General features: G+C 38.6%; 1 protein-coding gene across 1 annotated transcript in view; it reads left to right on the top strand.

The window, feature by feature from the left end:
* Positions 1-16,069, top strand: part of NCK2 (NCK adaptor protein 2) — a 53,964-nt gene that overhangs the window by 14,663 nt on the left and 23,232 nt on the right. Inside the window, exon 2 of the mRNA XM_009638928.2 lies at positions 6,115-6,356. Coding sequence (XP_009637223.1) covers positions 6,131-6,356 — 226 coding nt within the window. The 5' untranslated portion in view covers positions 6,115-6,130. The remainder of the gene's footprint in view (positions 1-6,114; positions 6,357-16,069) is intronic.

Below are 16,069 nucleotides of genomic sequence, written 5' to 3'. Positions count from 1 at the left end.
TGTTATACCTCTGCATTTTGAGATTTTCTTGTAGCAATCATGATATTTTGCTTGGTTTAGGTTATCTTTGGCCTTTGCATGAAGGAGATGATCTTTGCCTGTCTTCTTAAAACATACATACTTTAACTGTCAAAAATGCTGCGTTCTATTGGAAGTAGCTAAAATTATGTCCAAAAGGTGTATTCTTTTTCACACGTTTTCATTTGAATTCACATTTCTGTTCTTTTTAATGCCTTTTGAGTTCTGTCTTTAAGTTTGGTGCTTTACCAGTCCCCAAGAACCAAATGAAACAATCTCAACTATAGGGAGGTGCACTTTTTTGACATCTTTCAATATGTCAAAACTATTCATCTAGGCTGATTTTAAAAAACCCCAGAACTAACCACACACCCACACACGCAACAAAGAAAACAACTGTAAGTGAAAACAAGGCTTCAGACCTCCTGAAACAGTAAGCAAGCTAACCAGAGACTGTGTCTTCATAAATAAGAAAGCTTCAGACGTAAGAGTGTACTTCAGATGAAGTGAGCTAATACAGAATTATTTATGTTACAGAATACAGTACGCACATCTGCTTACTGTGAAAGAGGCCTCGATGGAAAGAGACTTTTTTATTATTATTATCATTTTTCACAACTGTGTTACTTTAGAGGACCAAATATTGCCTATTTACTCTAGCTTACAAAAGAGTAACCACATAGCTGGCCTGCCAGCAACACGTGCTGCAGGCTTCAAAACCCATTTTGGTTTTCAGAGTTTGGGGGCAGGAGAAGAAGAGGTTGTTCAGCCTTCAAATCTTAGAGCAAACTGTGATATGTCAGTAGTTATCTCTTCATTCTCACAAGACAATTAACTAAATATTGTATAGTAATTATGTCTTATGTAATACTGTGAAGCAATTATGTGTTTTAAGCACATCAGTGTCATGTAAAAGCCTCCGTATCAATTTAGTACCTTTCTTTCAGTGTGTCTTAGGAGGACATCCAATTCCAGAACAGTCTGTTATATCAATTGTCACTTCCTATTAATAGAATTTTTGCTTGTTCCCTTGGTGAGGGATTAAATTTCAAGCATTACTGTCAGTCATTTTTCAGCCACGTTTCTTTTTTGCAATATAAATTGCGAACGATGAGAGCAACTGCTTCTTTTCTCACTGCGTCTTTAAAGCTCAACCATACCTCCTCTTTTCACTGTCCTAACTAACCATATCCCTGACGTAACCCCGAGCCTTCCTCCTGAAGGCAAGAAGAGATGCTGCTTTTCTGCCCACCGAGTCAGGGCATTAAACTAGTGCGAGTGTTAACTTATGTCAGTCTATGGGTGAAGGTTCCAGTTTGGGTGGCATGCTGGAATGGATCATTTCTTATTTATCATTACAGGAGAAACACATACCAGGGGCGATGGGGGGAATAATCCGGGTCTGGTAGAAGAAAATGAGATCTGCGTAAAAATTATACATAGTTTCATATTTAAAAAAAACCATCAACTGAGCAAGTATTTCATGTGAAAAACCACTAGCAGATTTACAAGTTTGTGGGAGCAAATTTTAAGTTCCTCTACATTTAAGTTTCCATGATCTTGACTATGGTTTGCATAGTTCAGTTTTAAGCACTGGTTTGAAATGGCATAGGTTGTTGGTTGTCTCTTGGTTTTTTTCTGCCATTAATAAACTATCAATTATTCAAGAAGTTTATTGGACGTAACCTTTTCTTTTCTGGACTTTCTTCTGATAAAGTCTATATGGGAGCTACAGTACTAGATACTCCACTGATGTCTGCTTTTTTTCTGCCTTGGGGTTAGCTAATGTTCCTCAGCTGTCTGAGCAGGCTTTCAGGACACTCTTCTTACAACTCACTTCACCTTGGCTGGGTTTTTGTTTGCTACCTTCCTAGCCTGGCAGATTTTTCAGTTTTTCCCTCTCCCAAGTGTGTTTTTTGTGTTGGAACACTTTTCATGCGTGCTTCTGTAGTAGGGCAGCTGCCACTGAAGACAGGACAGCTCTCCTAACACCACCTCAGTTGGAGGGAAGAAACAAAGTGGCTGAAAATACCTGAGCTCAATCTAAACTAATTAGCTGTAACATTTCAGCAAATGCAATATTGGTAAGATGAATTAGTTTACTACCACTGCTAGCGAAGAAGCAGATGCTGACTTAAAAAGGGTTGGAGGTGCACATCCACACTTGGGTTGTGGAGTTTTGTTTGCTTGTTTAGCGTGGTGTCTTTGGTTTTGGCAGTGGTTTTTTTGTTTTCTTTAAAAAACTGCAGTTGGAAGCTGGATTGCCATAAAAGTAAAGCAAATGACCGCTTGATAGAGTAAGCTAAAAACCAAGGCTATACAAACACTTTTTGAAGTGAAACAATCTTGTATTGAGAAGTGGCTATGTTGCATTTCATGAATCTACAGTTCTTTCAATAGGTATTCCAAAGCTTTTCCCTGGTGCTTTTTAAAGTGGGTGTGTTATCCTGTCAGGTATGAGGAGGCGGCTATGTATTTTAACGCTAGGACTTTTGAGCTTTTTGAGGAGGAACATTCCAGAAGGCTGTACACTCTTAGCAGCACTGGATTTTAATTTTCTCAATGTTGAAGGAGTCTTGTGTTACCATTAGAATCGATGGAGACTCTGGTATTTTTTGTTGTGCAGTCTATAAGCAGTGTACTAAAGAAATTCCATGTTTTAAGTGCATATGAAGTTTTTATGGGGTACTCGGATGCTTTGGAAGGTTGCGTTACTGGTTTTTTCCTTATGTTCTTCCCTCAAATCTAGTTACATCGTTTGCTTCTAATCTTTTGTTTGGCACACAGCAGTGTTGCAGAAACATTTCAAAACTACTAATTCTACAGCCCCCCTTCTGGGGAACAAATGTGTCCTTATTCGCATACAAGGAAATCCTAGCACTGCAAATGTCACAGGAAGAACCTTATTGTCCTTGATGGAGCCAGTCTAATGATGTAACCAGAAGAAAGTAATTTTGAGAACTTTCATACTAGTTCCCCGCATTTAAAAAAAAACCCAACAAAAAACAAACCCAAAAGCATACAAAAAAACTAAACGCAAACAACCCTCCCTCCCCAAAAAAACCCAACCCTAAAAAAAGCTGCACAACCAAACTCCTCCACACACATACATACAGCTTTAAATGGAGACATGTTTAGCTGCAATTTTATGATACATTTTGACTCGTTATAAATCCCGTCCCTGCTTGGGTAGGAATGCTTGTGCCATTAAGCGTTCAGCAAAACCTGGAGCACTTGACTGACTTGGGTTCTGCGTGAGTGAGCCTCTTGAGAAACTTGGCTTCCCTACGCTTTTGCCAAAATTGCATCATGCAAGGGGTCTGCTTGTGAAATGACATCATTTCTCAGGCAGGGTGGAAATTTTACAACAATAACTGGAATTGTAGAAATCTGGTAGTTTGGGGCTCCCTGTCCTGAGGGAATTTCAGAGGACTGTACGGTTGATGTCATCAGCCCTGGCATGTGGTCTCCTCCTGTGCTTCTGTCCTTGCCCAACACCTTGGGAAAACACTTGGCAACTCTTGCCACAGGAGCCAATTCAATTTTCTGTTGTTGTTGATTTTTTGGGGGGTTTTGTTTGTTTGTTTGTTTGTTTTGTTTTGCTTCAGAGGGATAGTAAGAGTTTAATAGTTTTCCTCAGTCACTAGTCAAATGTTATGCCTAATGTGATTTTTTGGGGTTTTTTTCTTATTAATATACTGTCATATGGGTAGATAATTTTACCTTGCCTGTGTCGCGAAAATAACCTTTTTTAGAAGTGGAGCCTGTGCGGTGGCAACACCAGCCAGCTGCATTGATGGTGTCCTATTTCTTCATGTTCTCCTTGTCCCCAGGAATAGTGAGAATTGACCATTTTACAATTGCTGAGATAAAATAAACCAATCTAAATTGGAGAGAGAGAAAGAGATTATATTGACAACTCTGGCCTCCAGACCGTGCTTGATTGCAGTCCCCCTGTGGCTACATCAGCTTATCGACCTGTAGGCTATCTGTCCATTTTATGTGAGTCAGAAACCAGGGCAGTTTATTGGAGGCTGTGGTCCAAAGCTCAGGCTCTCCTATGTCATTGTCGGATGGGTTTACTATTTTAGGGAAAAGAAAATTCTTGAAGGGTGTAGTTAGTTACTTCTTGTAAAATCATTGGTTCAATTGCGTAAGTCACAGCCTGTTTGAACTGTAAGGGCTGTGTTTCTTCTCAATTGTTCAAAACATTGTAACTTCTTTTCAAATTCATCTTGTGGCTCTCAACTATGCAAACTCACATTTGAATAATGTTTTAGTTGTTGCAAGTTCCTTTGTGTTTTCTAATTGGAAAATGAGAACTTAAGCCTGTTGATTTCAGCTTCAGATTTTCAAAATTGTCGTCCTACTTCGGCCACGAGGGGTGACGTTGCTGGTGCTTTCCAGAGCTTTGCTGTCAAACAGTTTAGCAACCACAGCTCAACCCTATACGATGCTCTCCTGGAAACAAAAATGATGATAAGAGGAGCCTATTCAATTAATAGATCCCGCTATTGTATCTTATGATTATAGGTTAACTTTAAATAAGGAAAGCACAATAAGGAAAGCACTTCTTTTTCTTGGAAAGAGTAGACTGCTGGGCTGTCTAGCATGTAGTTTTCACAGCTTATACTGTAGCTAAAGGGAGAAAGTGTGTGTGCGTGTGTTTACAGACTGCAGAAGAAACCCTTTCTGAATATAGGTGACATAATTTACGTGCTGAACAGAATTTCTGAAAGAGGTTTGTGGGGTTTTTTCTTTTTTTAATTACCTTTCTGTCACGTAAACTGTGAGGTATCAGAGTTCATGGGGTTGTGGACTACTAAGAACTAGGCAATGAAGTCAAGTCATGTTAAAAAGATCCTTGGACATTCATAGTTTGAAGTACTCTGGAACCTGTTTCTGTAATTTAAAGGAAATCTACAGGTTTTATTTTTTTAAAAAAGTAAATCTGCTACATTGATTTTTCAAATATATTCTCACCTCCCACTCTCTCCCATCCTCTTCCACTTTCTTCTCCCTCCAGAGCCCCCAGCAGTGATTAGAAAATTTTAGGGAACTTCTCAGAATTTAGAGGATAAAATAAACATGGTTTGGTTGGCATTATAGTATGTTTGAGTATCAGTGGTGCTGGTATGGGACTTTTTTCTTCTTTGCATACTATTGTGTTCCCCACATTGTTCCCGGTAATGACTGGGATGCGTAGGAAAATGTGGAGGTATGCAGCTGTTTTTGTGCAGCCGACAAATAACTTTGGAAAAGATAATTCTTGTTTACAGGTAAGTATAAAAAAGTCAACTCATTCAGTCTTAACAGAACTCTGGATAACTTTCGGGCAGGGAAGAAGTGCAGTGCCATCAAGGGGAGCACAGTGGGTACTCTTCACCCCGCTGACTCGTGGCTGGAGCACAATTGCGGTTAGCTGGGATCTTCCCAGGAGCAAAGGGGAAGCAAAAGCTTCTCCTGAAATGCATCCTTGTGCTGCCTGCACAAAACATTGTGAACAAAGGCTTAATAAAGGCAGTACCCTGTTCTTGATGGCAGATTTCCCTGCTGAGTTGCATTACTCCTTGAAGTATTTTTAACTTCCTACTAAAAAAAAAAGATGGATAACTTCATTTAAACACAGAAAACTTGTAAATAATATGTTACTATGAGGATGAGGAACTAGGGCAGAAGGAAAATATATTTTTGGAATGTTGCTATTTTTTTTTCTCAGACCAGAAATTTGAATTCCAGGTGTGGGTTAGTTTTATAATGCTACATGCAAAAACTAAATGGGTTTTATAAATTAGCCTTTGTTAATGTATATCTGCATAATATTTTATACACATTCAGAGGAAGCAAACATAATATGTTATGACTAGAATTTGCTATCAAGGTGTTGTCATATTTTAGTGGCAGAAAAAGCAAGGAAGATCAACATGACTTACCTTATTTTTAAAAGAGGAGTTCCAATCTATGAGGTTTTTCTCTGTATGGCTTTCTTATTTTTTCCTTACCCTTTTCTTGCTTATTTCAGAAGAACTCAAAGAAAAAATTTAAGAATTACATGATATAATTTACTGATGAGCATGTTTTAATGTTTTGTTGCAGAAGGACTCCATGAAAGATGACAGAAGAAGTTATTGTTATTGCAAAGTGGGATTACACTGCACAGCAGGACCAAGAACTTGACATCAAGAAAAATGAGCGTCTTTGGCTATTAGATGATTCCAAGACATGGTGGAGGGTAAGAAACGCGGCCAACAAAACGGGATATGTGCCATCAAATTATGTGGAGCGAAAAAACAGCTTGAAGAAAGGTTCTCTGGTTAAAAATCTAAAAGACACATTGGGTAAGTCCTTTTGTATTTTGGAAGAAGTTTAGTAGACTTGATGGGTTTCAGATTGGGAATGTAATGTGCATATAAATATTTTTAACATGCTTGATTGGATTTTCTTAATCCTTTGTTTGAGATGACATGGTGAATGATGGAGGGATAGAGTGGGGATGGGGGGAGAATCATGTGGAAAAATCTGTAACAGGTTTTCTCACATCCCATCCAGGAGAATAAGATGTCATTTTTGTTCCAGTTTGTCAGAGGTTGTGTATTTTCAGTGGCTGAAGAACTGTGCTTTCATTGAAATATCAGCTGCTGAATTTTCTCCTCTCATGCCAAGTCCTCTCACTCAGAAATAGAAGGATGTAAACTGGATTGTTCAGCACAGCTTTCATAGCAAAGCTAAATAACTTTATGAATGGGATTACACGATGTGGCTATGTGCAATGTCAGGGGTTAAGTTTCTGTGGGCCGAGATGTTCCTTCTGCTTCCAAGTCCTTAATATGTACTCTGTTTTATACTTACACATACATTCTTCACAGCAGTGTGTCATACATATAAAATAATATACCTTTGAAAAATTTTGAGTATGTTTTGAAGAAATGTATTTGGAAGTTGGGTGAAATAATTTTTTTCTTCATTTTTGCAGTAATTCTTAATGACTGATTAAATTAGTAAAAAGTAAAAGGCTTTGAATACAGCTAGAAAGGTTAGACACAGCGATAAGTGATCATTTTACATGTAGAGGCCAAAAATACCTTACTAGTTGTATTTTAGGATGTAATGAATAAAACAGAAACAGATATGCACCTGGAGGTGTTTTGAGGTTATTTTTTGCTTGTGTTTTGGTTTTTGCCTGTGTTTTGTGAAGTCTTACATAGGAAAACTTATTCTGTTCCAGTTTGCTGTAGAAAATACTGACTCCTCAACAGAAAAATTAGAATTTGGGATTGGACTTGTTTAGAAAGCAAAAAGGTTCACTTAAAAATAACATGGCAATAGCTCGTGTAGGTTTATTGTGGGTGTCCTGTGCTAGTGTTGTGTCTAACAGGTTAGGTTTCACGGTCTCTTCTTCATTACCATGTCTTCCATTGCTGAGTTGCCGTAAAGTACATGGAAATTGAGGACTGCAGGATGGCTGGCAGGCAAACAAGGTTATCACAAGATTTACCATGGTAATATTTAAAACCATAGGCCTTTCTACAGATACTCTTGGAGTATACCCATTGCGGTGCCAGCAAATGTGATTATGCCTTTTCAAAGATTTGTATAAAGAATAAGCCCCAACACCAATTAACTAGTTAAAATCAAAATCCCAGTTGTGACTTTAAGCTCCTTTTATATGGATTTATGTTGTTTAAAATATATATATTTTGTCAGAAACCTACTTTATGAAAGGATTGCATTTCTGTTGTGATAATATAGCAAGTGTTTGTGTAAAATGTGGACAGTATTTAAGCACACTTTTATTTATATCCAACAAAAGTGTGTTTAAGAGAAGGAACAGACGTGTCCTAGCATATATGCTTGTTTACCTCCTTGATCGTAACAAAGCTGTGGCTGCAGGGTGCTTCACTTCACTATGGTAGCGACCGATGAAGCGGTGTGAGAATAAAGCTTGGTGGTTTCATGGCTGAGCCTTTGCTAGTGTCGCATCTTCCAAGCCTCAGCCCTTTGCATGCATGTACACGGGTTTTTAAGCTCTGTTATTACAATCTACCCTGTACCTTTTCTAATAGTTTTCTGTGTGCGTTGTTTGTTCAGCTGAGGCGGAAAATACCACATGGCAGAGCCTAGCTTTTTCTTTTGCAGTGACCACACGTACCTGCTAAGCTTACAGGGTGCAAAGCACCTCTCATGCTCTTTTATGCTCTTATATCCTGTGACAGTGAGAAACTGCCTAAGCTGTACCTAACCCACAAATTAAGGGTTGTGAACTGCTTAGCATACTGAAATTTATGGCTGGGCTGTGCACCACGGATCTGTACATTTTTTTTTTTTTTTTTTTTTTTTACCTTTCCAGAATTGGAGTCCTCAGCTAAACTATAGTCTTTAAGCCTTGCTTGTCTTGCTGTGCAGTAATTTCCCATTCAGAACAAGGAGAGCATGTGTCCTTCTTTAGAGGATCCTTTGTTCTGAGCGGCCATCAAGAATGCACTACTTATTTTTTTTTATTTTTTTTTTTTTTAAAACAGAGGCTTTCAAATTGCAAGGCTGATGCTTGATCTAGTGAAACAGCTTTTGAAAGTTTTCCTGCGCCCAGTGAAACAAGTTGTTTGATGAAACATTGGACATATTTCTATAAATATGGCTCTCCTAAGATCACAAGAAAATTTACATAAAAATACCCACTAATGCAGCAGAGATGGGAATGGTGGTCACAAGTATTAGTCCTTAAACTAAATCTGTTTTCAACTTTGGTCTAGAAGCTATTACCAATATATCAGGTACTGACCTAAAAAAAAAAAAAAAGTAATTTAGTAATCAGTCAATAATCATAAGTCTTGTGAAATCTCAGGAGAGAAACACAGGCTCTTAGCTGCTTCCAGTGACAAGGCCAGCGGCCTTTAGAGAGAGGGACCATCTAATGTACCTGGATCCACCTTTGATACTTGGGGTGCTCCAATGAACGGTTGCTCTGGTGGAGATGCACTTGTCCCTACCTCTTTCTTAACCAGTTACATATCCTTGTGCTCAAATATATTTCATCTGAAAGCACTGTTACCACGCAAATGGTGTAGTGTGTTGTCTATGCGATTGCCCGCAGCTATCTGCCACGCTTATGCTTATCCACAGTAATTATCGGTGGTTGTTTTACACTTACTTCCAGATATTCAGTAAATATGAAAAGTGCCAGCCATAGTTCAAATTGTGGCAGACCCCATAAGAGCTATTGCTATTTAATTAATAGTCCCCATAGTTGGCTGTTGAAGATGCAACATCTAATTAGTCCTTAATCCATGCAGTCTGTGTTCTAATGAAAGTTTATGGCACCAGTTAATACATTGGTGTCTTGTACATAAAAAGCCAAATACACCACAAAAGTTTAATACCTTTACGAAGCTGCCTTTATCAGGAAAACTTTTAATCTTATCAGAATGAAGTCATGCCTGTTTGCTGAAAACTAATTTTCCTGGAGCTCTGTTGACTGTCACTAATTGAATCTCAGCCCTTGAATACTTTATAAATAGAAACCCATCAGCTTTACCGTTGTTTGGCTTGGGGTTGGTGGAAGGTTAATGGGCACGTGGGTACCTAGAACATGCAGCTTGATGGTTTAAATCATCAGCCCATTTTCAGCAGTGTCTTAAGGCTTCTGGAATTTCCATTGTCCTTCAGCATTTTTTGAAAAGAACATCAGCAAATAAAATGTGTTCAGAGCCAGCTCTTTTAAATGTGTTGGGTGCATATTAAAATGCTGGTTAACACTTGGTTAGCATATGTTCATTAAATCAGTTACTTGTGGACTGAAAAATGGCTCACCTCAAATCTCAGATGACCCCAGTACTTTCTGAAGAGATACTTTTGGATCATCCTACATCTCTTGACAGAACAGTAGCCTTTTCTGTACTGGTCACTTTGTCTTTCCCCTTCTAAGGGCTTACTCCGTTATACTGTATCTTCTTTCAGTCCTGTCATCCGGGAATTTTTCCAAAATTTTAGCTTTCCTTAAGTGACTTGAAGACGTTTGCAGACTTGTGATTTTTCTATTGATGGCTGTCTGGTTTTGTCATTTTTCTGTTTGATATACATTACTTCCATGTTCTTAAATGTCTGTCTTGAGTGAAACTTAATGGATACGTAGCTACAATGGCCTGGTTTTAATTATGGAAATGTAGCATATATGCCACTTATTAAGTATTTAAAAGATTCATCTTCTCATTCCCTTTTTTTGTCTTAACTGAGTGATACTGTGAGTAAAAAGTTAATGACAATTTAGCCATTTCAAATTACTGTCTTCTGTTTGCTCATATTGAATAAAATCTGGTAATTATTACAATTCTTAAGGCAAAAACCAGCTTCCAGGCCTGTGATTAAAATTTCATCTTCATTCATTACAATGAAGTTTAAAATAGTTTCCTTGTACAGTATTTCTTTAGTGGGGAGGGTATTTTTTATATACATTTTGATTAAGTCTTACTAAGCAAGAGACCTCCAGCATGCATCTTCCAAACTGTAATTTTCTGTAATATAATTCTTTCCATGCACTGGGGGTGGGAAGGAATTCCCATACCCATTTGGATGGAGCGGGTGTTTGCCAGCACCACCCCCAGAGCTGCAGCTCCACGGGTTTCCCCTTCTGCAGTAAAGATGATCTCTGTGCTTGCTGGCTCATCTCTGTCATGCCAAACAGAAACCTTATCTGAAGGAAGCAAAAACAATTAAGAAGTCAGCTGTTTGTGTAAGCAAAATACAACTTTCACATTTTTTCCATCCCTTTGCAAGTCTTTGTCCTGGCAACAGCACAACTTCCCAGGCAGCAGCATGCCGTGGGTGACTGATGTGTGTGATCCAGCAGCAGGGTGCCATTTTCATGGGAATACAGTTTTCTAAACGTTACTGCTTTTGCTTCACAACCAGCAGTGCGTAATAGGGATTTCTTAAAGGTGTCCGGTCTTGCTGCCTTTAGTGAACAACCACATGAGAAACCTTGAAGACATTTCCACTGGGTTCCTGGTGTGGGTATTTGAGCAGATGCTCAGCCAAAAAAAAAAGAGGAAAGCATGGATTTCAGCTTCAAGGCATAATAGTAAAACAAATCTCAAAACGAAGGAACAAAAAACCCTCCCAGAGCAGTCCAAATAAAATAATTCCATATACTTGACTTAGATATTTATGTATTTATTTAGTATAAATGTCTGCATTTGCTTTTTTTTTTTTAATTTAAGGTATAATTACTTGTAACTGAAAAGCTCCCTCATTTTTCTCGCTAGTTATTATGCAGTTGTTGACTTGTGCAAAATAGTTTACCAAAAAAAAAAAAAAGAGCCAAACCCCAAAACTCCTAGGCAGGAGGGTGGGCAGAAGGGTGTGAAAGTAATATTGGCAAGGAGATTAGAAGTAGTGAGTAGGCTTTCAACTCAAATTTAAACTATTACCATCATGGTTCTGCATAACATGGTCATGAAATCTCATTCCCAAACAAGTCATCAACCTTTACCTTCTGGTGTGTGGGTTAGTGGTCTTTTTTGTTTGTTTGTTTGGTTTTTTGTTGTTTTGGGGATGTTTTCTTGTTTCATATATCTTAGTGGCCCAGTTGTGGTAGTTCTGATGTGGTATGTCGAGTAGATTTAATTGTACAAGGTGGTAATTTGACATTTATCAAATCGCTTCTAAATCTTGTCGAGTACTGAAATTTGATTACTACTGAAGTATTTTGATGGTAGAATGTTACTTATGTGACTCTAATTGTCGTGGTTTATAACTGAACTTTTTCCAGTTCATCAGCATTAGTTTTTAAAACTGTAATCATGAGAAGCATACACAGAGTTTCTGGCAGTCGTAGCTATAAATTGAGTCTTCCATACTCTTTGCTTGATGAATTTGTGCTTGTTTATCAGTGAACTGCCTTAGCCATATTAGCTGCAAGATCACAGAAAACATGTTACATTGGTAATGTGATAAAGTACTAGTTTGAAAATATTTCTGTTAGTTCTTAATTAGATGTTTTCAAACTATTTTCTGGACAGCATGTGGATGGTAAAATTTACTAGAGAATGGAAGAATGGGGGAAATAATAACTATGGTATCATTGTATGATAAGTACACTGTTACATAGCACAGCCTCTGTAGAGCCTTGTAGAGCTCACGTTAATAAAAACAGGGCTGCCTTAAAAGACAAACAGAACTTACTTTACTCTCTTTAGAAGTTTGAGGTCCCAGTGTTGTTGGGCTTCCTTGGCACAGACCTGTAAGAAATGCTCATCTTTCCACTCAAGAGCAGGCGTTTAATAAATTAGATTTAAAATTAATAACCTTCATAACTTCCTACAGTACTTGTCAAATTATTTATCATATATAAAGATTTCTATACAGGAATGATGTGAAGTTTTCTGTTTAGCCAAGCATCTCTAGTTGAAATTAGCAGTAAAATCCCCTTGTAGGAATTCAATGCAAATAGAAGTATTTTTCCTGTGTCACTTTATGTTGTTTTGAAGCTTTCTAGCTTGTCAGAGAATGTGGGCATGACAGTAGTGGCATGTCAGTGATGTCTTTTGGAGGACTGAATGAGGGTAAGTTATCTGTATTAGCACTTTTAAACAGTTGATGTACAGGAAATTAAGTTCATCTTTACAGAGAGGAAGTAGTTGAAGCTTTTATATACAGCACAAATTCTTGCTCAGTTTCCTAGAATCTGTGTATTAAAATAGCTTATTCCATGGTTGAATTTGTTCAGCAAAAGCACTTTATCTGCTGTGCTTCATCCTGCTTTTTAGTTGCATTGCTCAAAGTAAGCATGTTTGTTGTGGGGCAGAGTGGCAACAGTGGTGACTGCAACAGTGGTGACTTCACCAGTGATGAAATGGAGGAACATGGTTTTGTGGTAGTGGGAGAAGCTGGTGGGGACTCTCTTTAGGTGCAACAACTGCATTTCTTCTATCTTCACAGTAATAATAGATCAGTCTGGTTGCATAGATTACTGTCATTACTGCTGAGAAAGGAGAAATGGGAGATACGGTGATTTCAGATCAGGGAGGAGATTTCTTCCATTCCCATCTAGAGCATGTGGAGGTAGAAGCTGGCAATGCTGATACCACTGGAGTGGTAGCAGATGATCTGTATAATAAGGAATTCAAATGCTTTGCTACTTTCTGGAAACATCTGCCTTGTGATCATCATCAAAACCTAGAGTTAGCTTAAGCGGCTATTTTCACTTCATTGAAGATCTAGAGACATATTCAAAAGCAGTAGCTCTGCATATGGAAAATGATACCAGAAGATATTGCTGATATGGTAGGGTCTGCTATCTCACTATCAATTTGATACATCCATAATGGCAGAATAATATTTTCATTTTTAATTAGCGTTACTATTATGCATGTTAATATAGTTGCCCAGAATGCAAAACAAACTCACAAATTTATGGTTATGAACCTATTGTGGACCTGTAAAAATTTAAATAACTTTATGCATATCAACCATGTCCAGTGAAAGTAGCGTTAAAGGAACTGAGGTCTCTGCTTTGTGGAACTAAAATCAGACTTTCTGAAAAATGCCATGTTATAATTTCTAAAGGAACATGTGCTTAAGAAAGGAGAAAAAAAAAAACCAAACCAAACAATCTGAAACTGGAGAGCAGACTAATGCAAAAAAACCCAACCCAAACCAAAACAGAACACAAACTTCATATTTTTTTTGTTACCTGCAGCAAAAAGACTATAAAGCAGTGAAAACTGGTAAATATTCTGGAGAACTTAATGTACAGAGTAAAGCTGCTTTTACTGCTTGATGAAAGAATTTCTCTGCCGGATGTATGCATCAGGCCCTTTATCTGATCCAAGGTGAAAAGCCAAAAGCAGCAGCAAAAGCAGAACCTGCAGCTTGTTGCAGTGCCCTCGAGCTCCAGTGCTAGCTGGTGATGGAAGCTGAAGTTTGCTCTTTTTTCAGTTTACGATTGCATGTGTTACATTCTGCTGAAAGTTCTTCTTGTGTGAATTATTTATTAGGGTCGATTATTTAAAGGATTTGCTGCTTCAAGAGTTTGAAACAAACATATAATGGAAACCATGATGTGTCCTACCTTTTGGCAGATTTTTCTAATATGATAGTTGCAGTAAAATGTTGCAAGGCTGAAGGCATAAAGAAATCTTGCTGGGTTTAGTTCACGTTGAGTGAATAAATTCGTTCTTCGTATTGTATTAGAAGTTTTGTGTAATAGGTACTTCTCTCCCCCCTCCCCATGCAGTGTGTGTGTGCTTGCGGGTGCTCCTTGACATACAGATTGCAGAACGAGCCTTTGTTTTAGTTATAATCATGTTTTGAAAAGATAACAGGATCACCTTAACTCAGTGTGGCTGGCTGTACTGGTGTCTTTGGTGGTATTACCTCCCTCAGCCGTCACCTTTGAGGACCCTTGGTTTTGCCCCTTTCTGAGCCAGTTCTGTTTCAACATGGAATCGTGTTTGGCCTTAGAGCAAGCCCAAAAATTAGCTCCCAAGGTATTTTCATCATTCCCTATTAAGGAGAGTCACTCCGTTGCTGGTAGCTCTTCCTACACCCTGTTTCAGCTGTGGTGGCAGAGCCTTTTGCTCTCTTAGCAGTAAGAGTTTGTCTAAACCTTCAAGTCCTTGATGTTTCATTTTTTCCATAGAATAAAATCCTTTAAGCAATCTGCTAATTATGTCTCTTCTTCTGAGGGGGTGAAAATAGAGTACACTTATCCCTGCCCGCGTCCCCCCCAAGTAATGTCTTGTACTGGACTTCTTGTGTTGTCTTCCCTTCTGTCCTCCTGTCCCTCAGGTTCCTGGGAGGACCCAAGCCTGCCGAGGCAGCAGAACTGGGACTGCAGCGTGGGTCACTGCATTGCACCCTGCTGCCTGGTTTGAACCCCTCCCCTAAGCCTATGCTTGTGGGGGGGTGTAGTGACCACAGTTCTACAGAAAATATGGTCTCTGTGTTCTGTCCTCTCCTTTAGCTTCACATCCTAGCGCATGAAGGTGGTAGTAGAGAAGAAACAGTCGACGGTAGCTGATTTTGAGGTCTCACGTATACCTTGTTTGGTGTGTGTAGCTGGGTTGCCCTTACAAAGACCAAGCTAAGATAGCTGGCAAAAATCAATAGCCTTTGTATGTACTCCCAGGGATACTATTTTCCCAAGAATTCCAGTGATTCAAAGAACAAGTGATTTTTCTATATTGAAGTAACAGTGGCTGCTCTTCCTACCATCTCAACATCATCGGGGAATTCAGATGTGGGTATTTCCTCCAATATTCATCCCTAAATAATTCTTTCAATTTTACTGAATCTCTATTTTTGAGGCCTTGGGCTGTCTTAATATTTGATCTTCCAGGGTCTTTCTGAGTATTAATTTGTTGCTTTTTCTCTGTGTGGTCCCACTCAGGTTCCATTGCTTTCTGTCTCTTTTTTTAAAGATCTGAATAATAGGTGGCCATTCTGTGACATGTTTTCATACTGTACAAACAAAATTTCTAAATTAGCATTCATGCAAAAAAAATTTGTCTTTGTCTTAGAATGTACAAGAGAATATTTCCTTCCTTTTTCTGAGCCTTAAAACTGGGGGTTTTTGGGGAATGCATCCATAAAGCAGGAATCAAGGTGCATGCAATGTATGCAGATACCCAGCATAAACCTGCGATGTGAGAGAAAATGCCCACCTCTGTTGTTCCTAAGGAGGAGGCTTCCAGTGGCAGAGCTGGCTTTCTTTGAGAGTTACTTCAATGGTAAATGAGACTGTTTACTGACAAGCAGTTTTTGTGATGTCAGCAAACCGACTGGGACAGACACCGTTCTTGATGTGAACGGGTGGTCAGGTTGTCCAGGTGGACATTCAGGGGTGCTGTTTCTACTAGGTGACTATTTGTAGCTGTATTCTGCACCAGAAAAATTGATTTACATCTTTGGCTGTAGGCCATCTAAACTATACACAGTCCTTGGCATCACTCCTGTTTAGCAGTCTTTGTGACCTTGCAAACAAAAGAAATTGGAAAGTGAAAGAAAAAAGAAAGGGAAAATGTATTTTGATGTAGTGAAAACACTGTTGTTCTAG

Source organism: Egretta garzetta, unplaced genomic scaffold, assembly GCF_000687185.1.
Source record: "Egretta garzetta isolate BGI_Z169 unplaced genomic scaffold, ASM68718v1 scaffold5, whole genome shotgun sequence".
In the NCBI taxonomy this organism is placed as follows: Eukaryota; Metazoa; Chordata; class Aves; order Pelecaniformes; family Ardeidae; genus Egretta; species Egretta garzetta.
This window is presented reverse-complemented; position numbering and strand designations above follow the sequence as displayed.